The following is a 19436-nucleotide window of genomic DNA, read 5'->3' on the forward strand; positions in this document are numbered from 1 at the left end:
GTGCGTTCATACGGCGGCTCAGGACGTAACACGGGGTGCGTTCATACGGCGGCTCAGGACGTAACATGGGTGCGTTCGTACAGCGGCTCAGGACGTAACATGGGGTGCGTTCGTACGGCGGCTCAGGACGTAACATGGGGTGCGTTCGTACGGCGGCTCAGGACGTAACATGGGGTGCGTTCGTACGGCGTCTCAGGACGTAACATGGGGTGCGTTCGTACGGCGGCTCAGGACGTAACATGGGGTGCGTTCGTACATTCACTCTGACTCCGATTTCACAGCACTGAATATGCCAGATGCGCAGAATAACTGATGAATTTACAAACACACCCTATGATTTCCAACAAAAACTGTGATAGAGGGACGACTCAAAATCCCTTATAAATATTTTTTATAGAACATCTTAATCTAGATTTTCATAATAATTGAAAGTGAATAAATAATGTATATTTGATGCAGTCGGTCGTCCAAGCCAGAGAGGGCGGTAGTGGTGTCCGGCTGCATGGGACTGGAGGGAGAGGAGTGGCCGAGACGTGTCTCCTAGCCGGCGTGAGGGGTAGCTGCTGAGCTAACTAGCTAGATGGTGCTTCGCTTTTTTGCCATACGCGGAACAGAGCTCGGACAAGCCAATAGCTAATGTTCAGATAGCTAGTTAGTTAACAGTTGATCCTGTGAGTTACCAACATGGCTCTGTACGAATATGTCACTCGGGACCAACTGTCGGGCTTCGACAAGTACAAGGTAACGTTTTAGAGAAACACCGCTCTTCTAGCTAGCGGTGTACAACGCGTGTAGCTGTTAGCATGTAAACCTGGTTAGCTAGCTAGCTAGCTAGCTAGTGTTTGATGTTAAGTAACAAACACCATCATTATCGGGCGATGAACATTCTGGGAAATTACCTTCATTTAGTTAACGTCATCTCATCTGACTGGGTTCATATTGTAATTGGCATAAACTAACCGGTTGTGTATTATTTAATCTGACCGATAAGCGACCTGTCAACATTAGCTAAGGTAACGTTAGCTAACCAGCTGCTAACTAGTTAGCTAGGTACTCTGTATGTCGTGAATTGGAAAGCACCTGCTAGTGGGCTTGATATATGCACAGCGGGTACATCATATATTCTCCATACAGGCTGTAAAGACTTTACCTCCTTAACGATTTCCTACTTAACTCTCTATTTAGTAGCGGGGGAAAATATGCGTAATTTCTTTATAAAACACAATTTCCCACCAGAATGCTACTTCCTGATTAGCCAAGTATGGGTTAGCTGCAGCCCGATGTGACGACCGGAGTATGGGGTATCTGCAGCCCGATGTGATGACCGGAGTATGGGTATCTGCAGCCCGATGTGACGACCGGAGTATGGGTATCTGCAGCCCGATGTGACGACCGGAGTATGGGTATCTGCAGCCCGATGTGACGACCGGAGTATGGGTATCTGCAGCCCGATGTGACGACCGGAGTATGGGTTAGCTGCAGCCCGATGTGACGACCGGAGTATGGGTTATCTGCAGCCCGATGTGATGACCGGACTATGGGTTATCTGGTGTATCGAAAGGAGTGGGAAATTGGGCAAATTTGTTGCCACTGAAGGACGTTTTGCGTGGCGAAATTGATAACTAGTATTGATAACCATCTAGATGTCACCTTGATACATAGCCTACATACAGTCTAGTACTCAATGGGGAGGGCATGAACGGCAACATTCGCTCCTGCTTGACAAGCACTGCTGTCCTGCAACGGCATGGGAAGTAGCTACCTAATAGTAGTAGCTAATATTAGGGTGACAGTCAGTAAGCACGCATGCAATGCATGAAGCAACAGTACACCCATGATAAATACTTTTAATCAAAAATAAACAATCTTCAATTTTATAACTGAAAATGTACAATTATCTGTTTAAACAAACAGTCAAATACGACTGACTCATCTCTGGCTTAAAAACATAACTCCAAACTCTCGAGGTACAGTGGTAAGAAACGGAAGCCCCCCCCATTCCCCCCTTGCTCACCCTCGCTCCCCCCGTTCCCTCCTTACTCCCCCTCGCTCCCTCCTTGCTCCCCCCGTTCCCTCTTGCTCCCCCTCACTCTCCCCCCTTGCTCCCCCTCGTTCCCCCCTGCCGAACCCTCTGCGCCCCACAGTTTGGGAACCACTGGTCTAACCTATGGCAGAGCGCTTTCGACACACCACTCGCTCATACCCTGGTGGCGAAGGACATCATTGCTCCTTAATGTGGATCCAAATTCAGTTTTGAGATCCACCAGCGTCATTGGTGTAGGGTTACCTGGACATTTCTGACTGGTCATGGAACTATGAAAATGGGCAGGGTCTCCCCGCTTGGCTTGATGGGATATGTAGTGATTTTGCCAACACACCAGAGATATGTATACAGTCTTGTTCCCTTAATCTTCGTTCAACTGACAATTGTATTTGTTGATTTAAATCAGATTTTATTCATATAATGAGTAATCCAGGAACGTCACAAGTTAATTGACACGAGAAAATGGCAGCTCTACGGATTGCAATGACTACAATGAATGGCTAAATGACTTCCTGTCACCAAGGGTCCCTGGAGCTCCTCCTCCTCACCACTCTATATCGATGACGAGTTGTTTTCATAACAGGTCGCAAGATTTGCTAGCAACAACATTTAGTCACCATCAGTCAATTAAAACTTTTATTGAATACAACCAGACCTTTTCCTAATTTGTGTTGCTCAGATCAGCGTGACTATGGACGTGCCAATTAATTCTCAGTTTAAGTAGTACGAGCAACACAAGTTAGGACAAGGTTAGTGGTTGTATTCAATGAGATGTATGAATTTCAGAGGCCCGCAATTGTACAGAACAAACATAGGTGAGTTGAGAAACCTGCCTATTTTCCTCAAGTACGTAATGTCACTATTCCAAAGCTATTACAGAGAACAAGTTCATTTCTCGCTTCTCGAGATGTTTTTTAAATGTTCTCCTATACTTCCTATTGACCAAATTCCTGCTAATATTAGGTTTTTGAGCTAGTGCCCAATTGACTCCTTGAAGGAGAGCGCTCCTTGTCCCAGAATCTCCCAGAATGCACTGTGCGGCCCGTTGACGATGCACTTACACAATGGCCGTTAATACGATTCCAGTGAAGTTTCCCATCTCCTCAAAAGTCCAGTGCCTTCAGAAAGTATTCATACCCCTTGACTTATTCCACATTTTGTTGTGTTACTGCCTGAATTCAAAACGGATTAAATAGATACATTCTTCTCACCCAGCTACACACAACACACCATAATGAGGACGCTCCATAATGAGGACGCCCCATAATGACGACGCCCCATTATTTTTGCAAATGTATTGAAAATGAAGCCGCGGTTATAGCTGTGAGTCTGAGTAAGTGTCTAAGAGCTTTGCACACCTATATTGTACAATATTTGCCCATTATTTTCAAAATTCTTCAAACTGTCAAATTGGTTTTTGATCATTGCTAGACAACCTTTTTCAAGTCTTGCTTTAAATTTCAAAGCAGATTTAAGTCAACTGTAATTTGGCCACTCAGGAACATTCACTGTCTTGGTAAGCAACTCCAGTGTAGATTTGGCCTTGTGTTTCAGGTTATTGTCCTGCTGGAAGGTGAATTAATCTCCCAGTGTCTGGTGGAAAGCAGAATGAACAATTTTGTTTGCCTGTGCTTAGCTACATTTTATTTTTTTATCCCGAAAAACTCCCCAGTCCTTAACAATTACAAGCATACCCATAACATGATGCAGCCACCACTATGCTTGAAAATATGGAGTGGTACTCAGTAATGTATTGGATTTGCCCCAAACATAACACTTTATTTTGCAGTATTACTTTAGTTTCTCGTTGCAAACAGGATGCATGTTTTTGAATATTTTTTTTATCCTATATGGGCTTCCTTCTTTTCACTCTGTCATTTAGGTTAGTATTGTGGAGTAACTACAATGTTGTTGATCCATCCTCAGTTTTCTCCTATCACAGCCATTAAACTCTGTAACTGTTTCAAAGTCACCATTGGCCTTATGGTGAAATCCCTGAGCGGTTTCCTTCCTGTCCAAAGTGTAATTAATAACTTCACCATGCCCAAAGGGATATTCGATGTCTGCTTTAAAAATGTTTACCCATCCACCAATAGGTGCTCTTTGTGAGGCATTGGAAAACCTCCCTGGTCTTTGTGGTTGAATCTGTGTTTGAAATTCACTGCTCGACTGAGGGACCTTACAGATAGTTGTATGTGTGGGGTACAGAGATGAGGTAGTTACTCAAACATCATGTTAAACACTATTATTGAACACAGAGTGAGTCCATGTAACGTATTGTGTGACTTGTTAAGCACATTTTTACTGCTGAACTTGTTTAGGCTTGCCATAACAAAGGGGTTGAATGCTTATTGACTCAAGACATTTCAGCTTTTCATTTTTCATGAATTTAACATTTCGAAAAAACATAATTTCATTTTCACATCATGGGGTATTGTGTGTAGGCAAGTGACAGAAAATATAAATGTAATCCATTTCAAATTCAGACTGTAACACAACAAAATGTGTTAAAAGTCCAGGGGTGTGGCTACTTTCTGAAGGCTCTGTATGTCATAACAGCAGTTGTCACTGAGACTTTCTATTGGCCAAATTCAGGTAGGTCTTTCCCTGTTTCCTTCAGTTTGCTTTCTTATTTAAGAAACGTTATTTTTTTTACAGAATCTGCATAATGAATATGCCCCTGAGCTCTCTGGGATGCATATGAGGAGGGAGACAGGAATGTAGATGGGGTAATCAATATGCCCCAGAACTCTCTGGGCTGGGTATGAGGAGGGAGACAGGAATGTAGATGGGGTAATGAATATGCCCCAGAGCTCTCTGGGATGCGTATGAGGAGGGAGACAGGAATGTAGATGGGGTGTAATCATTAGTCCAAACAGGAGTGTCTATTGGACAAAATCAGGTATGTTCCTCCTCGTTTGGTTCCTGTAGAAAACACCTTGGTGTTGGTGATTGATGTAGCCAACGCTAACTAGCCAGCTAGCTGTCAGTGGCAACCCTGAACATCCAGCTGTCCAAATTAATACTGTTGATCTCTTAGGATCGGTTACTGACAGGTCTGGTTTATGAGGGGAACGACTGTTAGATAGTGTTGTCTGTTTTATGAGGTCTGGTTTATGAGGGGAACAACTCTGTTAGATAGTGTAGTCTGGTTTATGAGGTCTAGTTTGCCCATGGGGTCCAAAGTCACTCTCTTGTTGTGCCAGGGATAGAGAGAGTGTGACAGAGATGGTGATAGGATGGAGGGAAGAAGCCCGATCTGATCTCCCACTGAGGCTCTCACCCTCGACCTGTGTGTGTCTGTATTGTATATGCACACCTGCCTGTGCATATACAGTTGAAGTCGGAAGGTTACATACACCTTAGCCAAATACATTTAAACTCCTTTTTTCACAATTCCTGACACTTAATCCTAGTAAAAATTCCCTGTCTTAGGTCAGTTAGGATCACCACTTTATTTTAAGAATGTGATATGTCAGAACAATAGTAGAGAGAAATATTTATTTCAGCTTTTATTTCTTTCATCACATTCCCAGTGGGTCAGAAGTTTACATACACTCAATTAGTATTTGGTTGCATTGCCTTTAAATTGTTTAACTTGGGTCAAATGTTTCGTGTAGTCTTCCACAAGCTTCCCACAATAAGTTGGGTCAATTTTGGCCCATTCCTCCTGACAGAGCTGGTGTAACTGAGTCAGGTTTGTAGGCCTCCTTCCTTTCACACGCTTTGTGATGGCCACTCCAGTACCTTGACTTTGTTGTCCTTAAGCCATCTTGCCACAACTTTGGAAGTATGCTTGGGGTCATTGTCCATTTGCGACCAAGCTTTAACTTCCTGACTGATGTCTTGAGATGTTGCTTCAATATATCCACATAATTTTTCTTTCTCATGATGCCATCTATTTTGTGAAGTGCACCAGTCCCTCCTGCAGCAAATCACCCCCACAACATGATGCTGCCACCCCCTGTGCTTCACGGATGGGATGGTGTTCTTCGGCTTGCAAGTCTCCTCCTTTTTCCTCCAAACATAACGATGGTCATTATGGCCAAAGAGTTCTATTTTTGTTTCATCAGACGAGGACATTTCTCCAAAAAGTACGATCTTTGTCCCCAAGTGCAGTTGCAAACCGTAGTCTGGCTTTTTTATGGCGGTTTTGGAGAAGTGGCTTCTTCCTTGCTGAGCGGCCTTTCAGGTTATGTCAATATAGGACTATTTTACTGTGGATATAGATACTTTTGTACCTGTTTCCTCCAGCATCTTCACAAGGTCCTTTGCTGCTGTTCTGGGATTGATTTGCACTTTTCGCACCAACGTACCTTCATCTCTAGGAGACAGAACGCGTCTCCTTCCTGAGCGGTATGACGGCTGCATGGTCCCATGGTGTTTATACTTGCGTACTATTGTTTGTACAGATGAACGTGGTACCTTCAGGTGTTTGGAAATTGCTCCCAAGGTTGAACCAGACTTGTGGAGGTCTACAATTGTTTTTCTGAGGTCTTGGCTTATTTCTTTTGATTTTCCATGATGTCAAAGAGGCACTGAGTTTGAAGGTAGGCCTTGAAATACATCCACAGGTACACCTCCAATTGACTCAAATGATGTCAATTAGCCTATCAGAAGCTTCTAAAGCCATGACATCATTTTCTGGAATTTTCCAAGCTGTTTAACGGCACAGTCAACTTAGTGTATGTAAACTTCTGACCCACTGGAATTGTGATACAGTGAATTATAAGTGAAATAATCTGTCTGTAAACAATTGTTGTAAAAATAAATTACTTGTCATGCACAAAGTAGATGTCCTAACTGACTTGCCAAAACTATGGTTTGTTAACAAGAAATTTGTGGAGTGGTTGAAAAACGAGTTTTAATGACTCCAACCTAAGTGAATGTAAACTTCCGACTTCAACTGTATATGTATGGTCCACTGAACATTACATGGCTCTGTTCAACATGAGGCAAACAAAGAACTAATATGAAGGAACAATCCTCCATTCACTCTCTTCCTCCTTTCCTCTCATCCTTCTCTCCGCTCCTCACTTTCTCTTTTCTTTTCTCCTCTCTTCAGTATAGTGCGGTGGATTCCAACCCCCTGTCAGTCTACGTCATGCACCCCTTCTGGAACTCTGTAGTCAAGGTGAGGACACACACACACACACACACACACACACAGGTTATTGTGACTATGACAACGGTGTGTGTGTGTATTATGATAATGAGGTCTGTCTGCATCATTAATGAGGTTTCCTCTGTCTGCTGAGATACAATAACCTTGACCCTCTCTCTACCTCTTCCCTTCTCTCTCAATTTAAAGGTCTTTATTGGCATCGGAAACGCATGTTTATAAATTTGCCAAAGCAAATGGAATAGACAATAAACTAAAGGGAAATAAACAAGGGAAACATTAGTATACATTACACTCTCAAAAGTTTTAAAAAAATATAGACATTTCAAATGTTATATTATTGGCTATTTACAGTGTTGTAACAATGTGCATGTAGTTTTAATATGAAAGGTAGATAAATAAATAAACAGATTAAAATGGGTTGTATTTACAATGTTGGTGCTTCACTGGTTACCCTTTTGTCATGGCAACAGGTCACATCTTGCAGCTGTGATGGCACGCTGTGGTATTTCACCCAATAGATATGGAAGTTTATCAGTGTTTTGATTTGTTTTGTAATTCTATGTGTATCTGTGAAATCTGAGGAAAATATGTGTCTCTAATATGGTCATACATTTGGCAGGAGGTTAGGAAGTGCAGCTCAGTTTCTGAGGGCTGTGAACATAGGCAGTCTGTGTTTGTCCCATTTTGTGAATTCTTGGTTGGTGAGTTGACCCCAGACCTAACAACCATAAAGGACAATGAGTTAGATAACTGATTGATGTATTTTTAGCCAGATCCTAATTTGGATGTTGAGTTTTCTGTTCCTTTTGATGACATGGTAGGCCCTTGCCTTGTCTCAACGTTCACAGCCTTGTTGAAGTTATCTGTGGTGTTGATGTTTAGGCCTAGGTACACTACCGGTCAAAAGTTTTAGAACAAATCAAATTAAACTTTGTCACCTGCGCCGAATACAACATGCGTAGACCTCGCCGTGTAACCAACAGGCGTAGGCCTCGCCGTGTAATCAACAGGCGTAGGCCTCGCCGTATAACCAACTGGCGTAGGCCTCGCCGTGTAACCAACTGGCGTAGGCCTCGCCGTGTAACCAACAGGCGTAGGCCTCGCCGTGTAACCAACAGGCGTAGGCCTCGCCGTGTAACCAACAGGCGTAGGCCTCGCCGTGTAACCAACAGGCGTAGGCCTCGCCGTGTAACCAACAGGCGTAGGCCTCGCCGTGTAACCAACAGGCGTAGGCCTCGCCGTGTAACCAACAGGCGTCGGCCTCGCCGTGTAACCAACAGGCGTCGGCCTCGCCGTGTAACCAACAGGCGTCGGCCTCGCCGTGTAACCAACAGGCGTCGGCCTCGCCGTGTAACCAACAGGCGTCGGCCTCGCCGTGTAACCAACAGGCGTCGGCCTCGCCGTGTAACCAACAGGCGTCGGCCTCGCCCGTGTAACCAACAGGTGTAGGCCGTGTAACCAACAGGCGTAGGCCTCGCCGTGTAACCAACAGGCGTAGGCCTCGCCGTGTAACCAACAGGCGTAGGCCTCGCCGTGTAACCAACAGGCGTAGGCCTCGCCGTGTAACCAACAGGCGTAGGCCTCGCCGTGTAACCAACAGGCGTCGGCCTCGCCGTGTAACCAACAGGCGTCGGCCTCGCCGTGTAACCAACAGGCGTCGGCCTCGCCGTGTAACCAACAGGCCTCGCCCGTGTAACCAACAGGCCTCGCCCGTGTAACCAACAGGTGTAGGCCGTGTAACCAACAGGCGTAGGCCTCGCCGGGTAACCAACAGTGCAGTTCAAGAAGAGTGAAGAAAATATTTACCAAATAAACTAAAGTAACACAATAAAAATAACAATAATGAGGTGGTACTGAGTCAATGTGGGGGGGTACAGGTTAGTCGAGGTAATTTCTACATGTAGGTAGGGGTGAAGTGACTATTCATAGATAATAAACAGCGAGTAGCAGCAGTGTACAAAACAAATGGGGAGGGGGGGGCTGTCAATGTAAATAGTGCGGTGGCCATTTGATTCATTGTTCAGCAGTTTTATGGCTTGGGGGTAGAAGCTGTTAAGGAGCCATTTGGTCCTATTGGTGCTCTGTTACCGCTTGCCGTGCGGTAGCAGAGAAAACCGTCTATGACTAGGGTGACTGGAGTCTGACAATTCTTTGGGCTTTCCTCTGACACCGCCTGGTATAGAGGTCCTGGATGGCAGGAAGCTTGGCCTCAGTGATGTACTGGGCCGTACACACTACCCTCTGTCGTGCGCTCTTCACGACTGTCTTGGTGTGTTTGTACCATGATAGTTGGTTGGTGATGTGGACACCAAGGAACTTGAAACTCTCGACTCGCTTCACTACAGCCCCGTCAATGTTAATGGGGGAAACCTACTCATTCAAGGTTTTTTTATACATTTTTTTCTATTTTCGACATTGTATAATAATATTGAAAACAGAAAAACTATGAATTAACACAAATGGAATCATGTAGTAACCAAGAAAGTGTTTGAGATTATTAAAAGTAGCCACCCTTTGCCTTGATGAAAGCTTTGCACACTCTTGGCATTCTCTCAACCAGCTTCATGAGGTAATCACCTGGAATGTATTTCAATTAACAGGTGTGCCTTGTTAATTTCTGGAATTTCTTTCCTTAATGCGTTTGAGCAAATCAGTTGTGTTGTGACAAGGTATGGGTGGCAAACAGAAGATAGCCCTATTTGGTAATAGATCAAGTCCATATTATGGCAAGAACAGCTCAAATAAGCAAAGAAAAACCACAGTCCATCATTACTTTAAGACACGAAGGTCAGTCAATACGGAAAATGTCAAGAACTTTGAAAGTTTCTTGAAGTGCAGTTGCAAAAACCATCAAGCGCTATGATGAAACTGACTGTCATGAGGACCACCACAGGAAAGGAAGACCCAGAGTTACCTCTGCTGCAGAGGACAAGTTAATTTGAGTTACCAGCCTCAGAAATTGCAGCCCAAATAAATGCTTCACAAAGTTCAAGTAACAGACAAATCTCAACTACAACTGTCTAGAGGTCGATTTGCTGCAAAGAAACCACTACTAAAGGATACCAATAAGAAGAAGAGACTTGCTTGGGCCAAGAAACACGGTGGAAATTTGTCCTTTGGTCTGGAGTCCAAATTTGAAGTTTTTGGTTCTAACCGCTGTATCTTTATGAGACGCGGTGTGGGTGAACGGATGACCTCCGCATGTGTGAGTCCCACTGTGAAGCATGGAGGAGGAGGTGTGATGGCGAGAGGGTGCTTAGCTGGTGATACTGTCTGATTTATTTAGAATTCAAGGCACACTTAACCAGTATGGCTACCACAGATTCTGCAGCGATATCCCATCTGGTTTGGGCTTAGTCCCACTATCATTTGTTTTTCAACAGGACAATGACCCAACACACCTCCAGGCTGTGTAAGGGCTATTTTACCAAGAAGAGAGTGATGGATTGCTGCATCAGATGACCTGGCCTCCACAATCACCCGACCTCAACCCAATTGAGATGGTTTGGTTTGAGTCAGACCACATAGTGAAGGAAAAGCAGCCAACAAGTGCTCGGCATATGTGGGAACTCTTTCAAGACTGTTGGAAAAGCATTCTAGGTGAAGCTGGTTGAGAGAGTGCCAAGATTGTGCAAAGTTGTCATAAGGGTGGCTATATAAAGAATCTCAAATATGAAATATATTTTGATTTAAGACTTTTTTTTGGTTACTACGTGATTCAATGTGTTATTTCATAGTTTTGAATGTAGAAAATGGTAAAAATAAAAAAAACCTTGAAAGAGTAGGTGTTCTAAAACTTTTGCCCGGTAGTGTATGTATAATTATCTGTGTTTTTGTGTGCTCTAGGTCAACAGTGTCTAGATTGAATTTGTATTTGTGGTCCTGGCTACTGGACCTTTTTTTGGAACACCATTATTTTTGTCTTATTGAGATTTACTGTCAGGGCCCAGGTCTGACAGAATCTGTGCAGAAGATCTAGGTGCTGCTGTAGGCCCTCCTTGGTTGGTGACAGAAGCAACAGATCATCTGCAAACAGTAGACATTTGACTTCAGGTTCTAGTAGGGTGAGGCCAGATGCTGCAGACTGTTTTAGTGCTCTCGCCAATTTGTTGATATACATGTTGAAGAGGGTGGGGCTCAAGCTGCATCCCGGTCTCACCCCACAGGCCTGTGGAAGGAAGTGTCTGTTTTTTTGCCAAATTTAACTGCTTGTTGTTTAAGCATATTGATTTTAATATTTCATATGCTTTCCCCCAACACCGCTTTCCATCAATTTGTATAGCAGACCCTCATGCCAAATTGAGTCAAGGCTTTTTTTTAAATCAACAAAGCATGAGAAGACTTTGCCCTTGTTTTGGTTTGTTTGTTTGTCAATTAGGGTGAGCAGGGTGAATACGTGGTCTGTTGTACGTTAATTTGGAAAATTTTGTCCAGGAAATTGTCTCGGAAGTATTGGTTTTGTTGTTGTCCAATTGTTTTTGATAGGTTCCTTCCATCTATAGCATCTCTTATAGTATCTAGTTCCTTTGGCTTCGATGCCTCATGGTTGATTATTGCTCTGTTCAAGTAGATTGTGATCTGATGGGGGTGTCAGTAGGCTGACTGAACACTGAGAGACTCTGGGTTGAGGTCAGTGATAAAGTACAGTACTGCCAACGGATGAGCTATAGGTGTACTTACCCTAAGAGTACGCTTGAAGCCTACCATTGACTATTTATAGACGAGCATGCTGCAGGAGTTGTGACTAGGGCTGTTGCAGTGATCGTATTACCGCCACACCGGCAGTCAAGTCATGAAGGCAGTCAAATTCCACATGACCGTTTAGTTATGGTAATTAGGTTTCTCTACCTCTGATGCTGCTGCTGGTCATTCGTAACCTATCAAACTTGCTAACTGCCTGGTACTCAGCACTCTATTGTCACTCTAGTCACTCTGACATCAATGCAAATGTAGCGAAAATATAATCAAACACTTCATGAGAGCCCATGAGCTCATGTTACACAACATTTCTATAGGCTATGCAATTGTGTGAGAAAACAGAGTGATGGCCTCTATTAACAAGAGGAGGATCCCATCAGCTTTCTATAGGCTAGGCCTACTATATTTATTTCTCAACTTGTATAAACATTTGACTGGTACTGTATATTATTTAGTATATGTAAAGATTAAATCAAGAATAGTCTGATGGGTGACAATATTAGCCTGTCACTTGTGAATGATGCCCAGCATAAGAAAGAATGAACACACCTCATGTAGCCTAGCCTGTAGGCCTATATGTTTTAATAAGGTTTGTATCACAACTAAAGTGGCCAAATAACTTCTTAAAATGAAGCACATTAATCCTCTTTAGAAGGTGTGTAGAGCCTAACTGCATACATAAGCAGTGTGTGAGTTTCAAGTTTGGGGAGAGATAATTTTCACCATAAAAATTCACCTTTATAATAAAAGCATTAAATGCATAATTGCATTTGCGGTCACTTTGATAATGGTGTTGGGGTTAGGCGTGGGGGTTAGGCGTGGGGGTTAGTGTCGGGGGTTAGGGTTGGGCTGTTTTCCACTAATAGAACATTTGCGCTTAAAACCTTCTACCATCTACAGACTTCTACATACTGCCATGTGCATATAGCCTACTGCCATGTGTACAAAGCCTACTGCCATGTGCGCATTGCTGCGCTTATAATGTGAAGAATTAGCCTAATAGTTTATCAACATTTTAAGCAAAACGTTCTGATTGCGTCAGCCACATTGCATAAAAACATGTTTTTTTGATGCTAGTAGTTGTATTAATTTGGGATCTATTGCATCCCACAACTGTCCCAGAATATGCCATCATGACACGCAGGTTAAAATATAAAAACAATCTCTGAACCAATTACATTAATTTAGGGACTGGTCGAAAAGCATTAAACCTTTATGGCAATTTAGCTGCACTTGCTAGCTAATTTATCCTATTTAGCTAGCTTACTGTTGCTAGCTAATTTGTCCTGGCATATAAACATTGAGTTGTTATTTTACCTGAAATACACAAGGTCCTCTACTCTGACAACTAATCCACACATAAAACAGTCACCCGAATTGTTTCTAGTCATCTCTCCTCCTTCCAGGCCTTTTCATCTCTTGACTTTATATTGCGATTGGCAACTTTCATAAATTAGGTGCATTACCGCCACTGACCTCGTTCGTCTTTGTCACCCACGTAGGTATAACCAATGAGGAGATGGCACGTACCTGCTTCTATAAACCAATGAGGAGATGGGAGAGGCAGGACTTGCAGCGCTATCTGCTTCAGAAATAGAACTGACTTCTATTTTAGCCCTTGGCATCGCAGACGCTCATTGGCGAGCAGTGTGGGTGCAATAATTGAATAATATAGATTTCTAAATTTATTTTGCAGCGCTCACAACGCGAGCGGTGTAGTCAGTCTGTTAGGCCTACTCATCTTGTTGGCTGACGAAAAAATAGCTTCAATATGCACCTCAGAATTGGATAAGGACATGTTGCGTTGTGTCCCCAATGTGTCTGTTTTAACTTGTAGTCTGAGAAAGACCCGATCACAACGCAGCTCTCTCAGGGAGAAGGGCATGTTACGGCCGCCGTGAAATTCGAGGCATTATCAAGTGCTTGTCAATTTGTGAATGAGAGACTGATGTAGTGTGTACAAGCTGCACAAATAACAAAGCAGAGCTCATGCCTTTTCAAGTGACTTTTTTTCAAATCATCATTAGTCTCATGCATCATTTGGAGAAATATTTATATTTTATTCAGCTTTGTTCAATTGTGTTCTTCATACTATAAAATAATGCCTTGGAATTCTGAGCAAATCTTGTCTGCTAAATGAACTAGTGTAGCCCACAGCCATATGGCACAGCCACATCAGGACCTGCTAAATGAACTAGTGTAGCCCATAGCCACATCAGGACCTGCTAAATGAACTAGTGTAGCCCACAGCCACATCAGGACCTGCTAAATGAACTAGTGTAGCCCACAGCCACATCAGGACCTGCTAAATGAACTAGTGTAGCCCACAGCCACATCAGGACCTGCTAAATGAACTAGTGTAGCCCACAGCCACATCAGGACCTGCTAAATGAACTAGTGTAGCCCCACAGCCACATCAGGACCTGCTAAATGAACTAGTGTAGCCCCACAGCCACATCAGGACCTGCTAAATGAACTAGTGTAGCCCCACAGCCACATCAGGACCTGCTAAATGAACTAGTGTAGCCCCACAGCCACATCAGGACCTGCTAAATGAACTAGTGTAGCCCCACAGCCACATCAGGACCTGCTAAATGAACTAGTGTAGCCCCACAGCCACATCAGGACCTGCTAAATGAACTAGTGTAGCCCCACAGCCACATCAGGACCTGCTAAATGAACTAGTGTAGCCCCACAGCCACATCAGGACCTGCTAAATGAACTAGTGTAGCCCCACAGCCACATCAGGACCTGCTAAATGAACTAGTGTAGCCCCACAGCCACATCAGGACCTGCTAAATGAACTAGTGTAGCCCCACAGCCACATCAGGACCTGCTAAATGAACTAGTGTAGCCCCACAGCCACATCAGGACCTGCTAAATGAACTAGTGTAGCCCACAGCCACATCAGGACCTGCTAAATGAACTAGTGTAGCCCACAGCCACATCAGGACCTGCTAAATGAACTAGTGTAGCCCACAGCCACATCAGGACCTGCTAAATGAACTAGTGTAGCCCCACAGCCACATCAGGACCTGCTAAATGAACTAGTGTAGCCCCACAGCCACATCAGGACCTGCTAAATGAACTAGTGTAGCCCCACAGCCACATCAGGACCTGCTAAATGAACTAGTGTAGCCCCACAGCCACATCAGGACCTGCTAAATGAACTAGTGTAGCCCCACAGCCACATCAGGACCTGCTAAATGAACTAGTGTAGCCCCACAGCCACATCAGGACCTGCTAAATGAACTAGTGTAGCCCCACAGCCACATCAGGACCTGCTAAATGAACTAGTGTAGCCCCACAGCCACATCAGGACCTGCTAAATGAACTAGTGTAGCCCCACAGCCACATCAGGACCTGCTAAATGAACTAGTGTAGCCCCACAGCCACATCAGGACCTGCTAAATGAACTAGTGTAGCCCCACAGCCACATCAGGACCTGCTAAATGAACTAGTGTAGCCCCACAGCCACATCAGGACCTGCTAAATGAACTAGTGTAGCCCCACAGCCACATCAGGACCTGCTAAATGAACTAGTGTAGCCCCACAGCCACATCAGGACCTGCTAAATGAACTAGTGTAGCCCCACAGCCACATCAGGACCTGTTAAATGAACTAGTGTAGCCCCACAGCCACATCAGGACCTGCTAAATGAACTAGTGTAGCCCCACAGCCACATCAGGACCTGCTAAATGAACTAGTGTAGCCCCACAGCCACATCAGGACCTGCTAAATGAACTAGTGTAGCCCCACAGCCATTTGGCATAGCCAGATTAGGACCTGGTAAATGAACTAGTGTAGCCCCACAGCCACATCAGGACCTGCTAAATGAACTAGTGTAGGCCACAGCCATTTGGCATAGCCAGATTAGGACCTGGTAAATGAACTAGTGTAGCCCCACAGCCATTTGGCATAGCCAGATTAGGACCTGGTAAATGAACTAGTGTAGCCCCACAGCCACATCAGGACCTGCTAAATGAACTAGTGTAGCCCCACAGCCACATCAGGACCTGCTAAATGAACTAGTGTAGCCCCACAGCCACATCAGGACTTGCTAAATGAACTAGTGTAGCCCCACAGCCACATCAGGACCTGCTAAATTAACTAGTGTAGCCCACAGCCACATCAGGACCTGCTAAATGAACTAGTGTAGCCCACAGCCATATGACACAGCCACATCAGGACCTGCTAAATGAACTAGTGTCGCCCACAGCCACATCAGGACCTGCTAAATGAACTAGTGTAGCCCCACAGCCACATCAGGACCTGCTAAATGAACTAGTGTAGCCCCACAGCCACATCAGGACCTGCTAAATGAACTAGTGTAGCCCCACAGCCACATCAGGACCTGCTAAATGAACTAGTGTAGCCCACAGCCACATCAGGACCTGCTAAATGAACTAGTGTAGCCCCACAGCCACATCAGGACCTGCTAAATGAACTAGTGTAGCCCCACAGCCACATCAGGACCTGCTAAATGAACTAGTGTAGCCCCACAGCCACATCAGGACCTGCTAAATGAACTAGTGTAGCCCCACAGCCACATCAGGACCTGCTAAATGAACTAGTGTAGCCCCACAGCCACATCAGGACCTGCTAAATGAACTAGTGTAGCCCCACAGCCACATCAGGACCTGCTAAATGAACTAGTGTAGCCCCACAGCCACATCAGGACCTGCTAAATGAACTAGTGTAGCCCCACAGCCACATCAGGACCTGCTAAATTAACTAGTGTAGCCCACAGCCACATCAGGACCTACTAAATTAACTAGTGTAGCCCACAGCCATATGGAATAGACAGATCAGGACCTAACATCAGGACAACTCAGAGTATGCTATTCTGTTCTCCTGAAATAGACTACGTTTTCTTCATATCATGTTTCTTTAGACCTGACTAAAATAAATAATGGATTTACTGTGAAGGTGTAGGCTATATTACATGCATTTACTGTGAAGGTGTAGGCTATATTACATGGATGAATTAGACTTTTTTTAAATGGCTTGTTGTCTATGTGTGGAAGCCAGGAGATGCTAAACGTGTTTGTTAATTAAGGGTCAATTACCGTGAGACCGACAGTTATTTGCTTGACTGTCACCGGCTATCTAAATGTCGTGACCACCACAGCCCGCAGGCCTGGGAGAGTGTCTCGCTGGTCTGGGCGGAGTGTCTATTGATCTGTTGGGGCTGCGGTTGAGGGCGATGTCCTTTAGCGTCCTGGCGAAGGTGGGCAATGCTGCCTTGTATAGGTGGACCTGGTCATAGAGGCTGTTCAAGTCCAGGCTGGAGTGGTGAGCCAGGAAAACATTTGGTTTTGAGGCACAGTCACAGGAAATACTTGCGTTTACCCGCTGTAATGTTGCAGGGTGGAAGTCTTTTCGTGGTAGCAGGGTGGAGATAACCACTTGTGCATTGGGGAAAGTAGAAGAAGCTTTTTCAATCACTCCCTTCAGTGCTGTGGCCACCCTTTCCTGCTGTGTTCTCAGGTCGTTTGTGCCTGTGTGTGTCCAAACACTAGGACAAGTGTTTGGACACCAGAGTTTCAGTTTCTCCATCCTTCTTCTCTCTCTCTCCTCTCTCTTCTCTCTCTCTCTCTCTCTTTTCTCTCTCTCTTTCTCTTTCTCTTTCTCTTTCTCTTCTCTCTCTCCAGGTGATGCCCAGATGGCTAGCTCCTAACCTGATCACCTTCACTGGCTTCATGTTCCTGGTCTTCAACTTCCTCATGCTGTCCTTCTACGACTACCACTTCGATGCATCCGGTACGCTGCCCGCCCGCCGTGTGTGTGTGGTGCAGGGGTGTGTGTGGTGTGTGTTTGTGTAAGGTAAAGTCCACTGCTCACTGGAACATGTTTCCTTCATGACCAAAGGGTCATAACACAGTACCTACACCACACACACACACACACCTGCACCACACACACACAAATGACTCATGAAAGGACTAGTTGATGCAACAATGGACTTAGACTTATACACTATATATACATACACACACACACAAGTATGTGGACAACCCTTCAAATTAATGGATTCAGCTATTTCAGCCACACCCGGTGTATAAAATAGAGCACAATGCCATGCAATCTCCATAGACAAACACTGGCAGTAGAATGGCCTTACTGAAGAGCTCAGTGACTTTCAATGTGGCACCGTCATAGGTTGACACCTTTCCAACAAGTCAGTTCGCCCAATTTGCTGCCCCTTAGTTCCAGTCAACTGTAAGTGCTGTTATTGTGAAGTGGAGCAACAACAGCTCAGCCGTGAAGTGGTAGGCCACACAAGCTCACAGAACGGGACCCGTCGAGTGCTGAAGTACCTAGCTTGTAAAAATCTTCTGTCTTCGGTTGCAACGCTCACTACCGAGTTCCGAACTGCCTCTGGAAGCAACGTCAGCACAAGAACTGTTCGTTGGGAGCTTCATGAAATGGGTTTCCATGGCCTTGCAGCTGCACACAAGCCTAACATTACCATGTGCAATGCAAGGCGTCGGCTGGAGGGGAGTAAAGCTCCCCGCCATTGGACTCTGGAGTGGTGGAAACCCGTTCTCTAGAGAAGGAATAATGGTCTGGAGCTGTTTTTCATGGTTCGGGTTTGGCCCCTTAGTTCCACTGAAGGGAAATCTTAACGCTACAACATAGTGACATTCTAGATGATTCTGTGCTTCTAACTTTCTAGCAACAGTTTTGGGGAAGGCCCTTTCCTGTTTCAGTATGATCGAACACCGTTGGGATGAATTGGAACGCTGACTGCGAGCCAAACCTAATCGCCCAACATCAGTGCCCAACCTCACTAAAGCTCTTGTAGCTGAATGGAAGAAAGTCCCTGCAGCAATGTCCCAACATCTAGTGAAAAGCCTTCCCAGAAGAGTGGAGGCTGTTATAGCAGCAAAGGGGGGACCAACTCCATATTAATGCCCATGATTTAGTAATGAGATGTTCTACGAGCAGGTGTCCACATACCTTTGGTCATGCAATGTATGTAGACTTCTTTTTGCTCAAAGTAACTGATTTCTGTGTGTGTGTGTGTGTATGTGTGTTAGCTGAAGGATACAGTCATGTGCCAAGCTGGGTTTGGGTCGCTGCAGGACTTTTCAACTTCCTGGCGTATACACTGGGTGAGTACTGCTGTGTGTGTACGCTAGGTAAGTTGTCTCATTGGCGTCACATGAAAAAACTGTAACGAACGTGTAATTGAGTTTTCTATATGACACCTGTTTTTCATTATTATCCAACAATTCACTAGTTCATGGATTTCATCGAGGCAAATTAGATTTTTCAAGTGTTCTTTATCTTATCGAGCATTCAGGAAGTACTCACAGCCCTGGACTTTTTCCACATTTTGTTGTGTTACAGCCTGAATTTAAAATGGACTAAATTGAGATTTGTTTGTCACTGGCCTACACACAATACTCCATGATGTCAAAGTGACACAGTTTTTTTTATTTTTCCCCCCTCAAAATAATAGAAATTAACAAGCTGAAATGTCTTGAGTCAATAAGTATTCAACCACTTTGTTATGGCAAGCCTAAACAAGTTCAGGAGTAAAAATGTGCTTAACAAGTCACA

At 44.5% G+C, this 19436-nt stretch overlaps 1 protein-coding gene across 3 annotated transcripts in view; it reads left to right on the top strand.

Moving 5' to 3' along the window:
* selenoi (selenoprotein I) overlaps nucleotides 1-19436 on the top strand; it is a 100877-nt gene that overhangs the window by 475 nt on the left and 80966 nt on the right. The window contains exons 1-4 of one of the 3 annotated variants that reach the window (XM_045695483.1): nucleotides 472-741; nucleotides 7110-7178; nucleotides 17522-17630; nucleotides 18911-18985. In XM_045695483.1, coding sequence (XP_045551439.1) covers nucleotides 685-741; nucleotides 7110-7178; nucleotides 17522-17630; nucleotides 18911-18985 — 310 coding nt within the window. In that variant the 5' untranslated portion in view covers nucleotides 472-684. Of the gene's footprint in view, nucleotides 1-471; nucleotides 742-7109; nucleotides 7179-17521; nucleotides 17631-18910; nucleotides 18986-19436 lie in introns of those variants that run through there. The other 2 variants (XM_045695485.1, XM_045695484.1) reach the window with 2 other exon arrangements.

The sequence above is a fragment of the Salmo salar genome, chromosome 15, assembly GCF_965601325.2.
Source record: "Salmo salar chromosome 15, fSalSal1, whole genome shotgun sequence".
Lineage (NCBI taxonomy): Eukaryota > Metazoa > Chordata > Actinopteri > Salmoniformes > Salmonidae > Salmo > Salmo salar.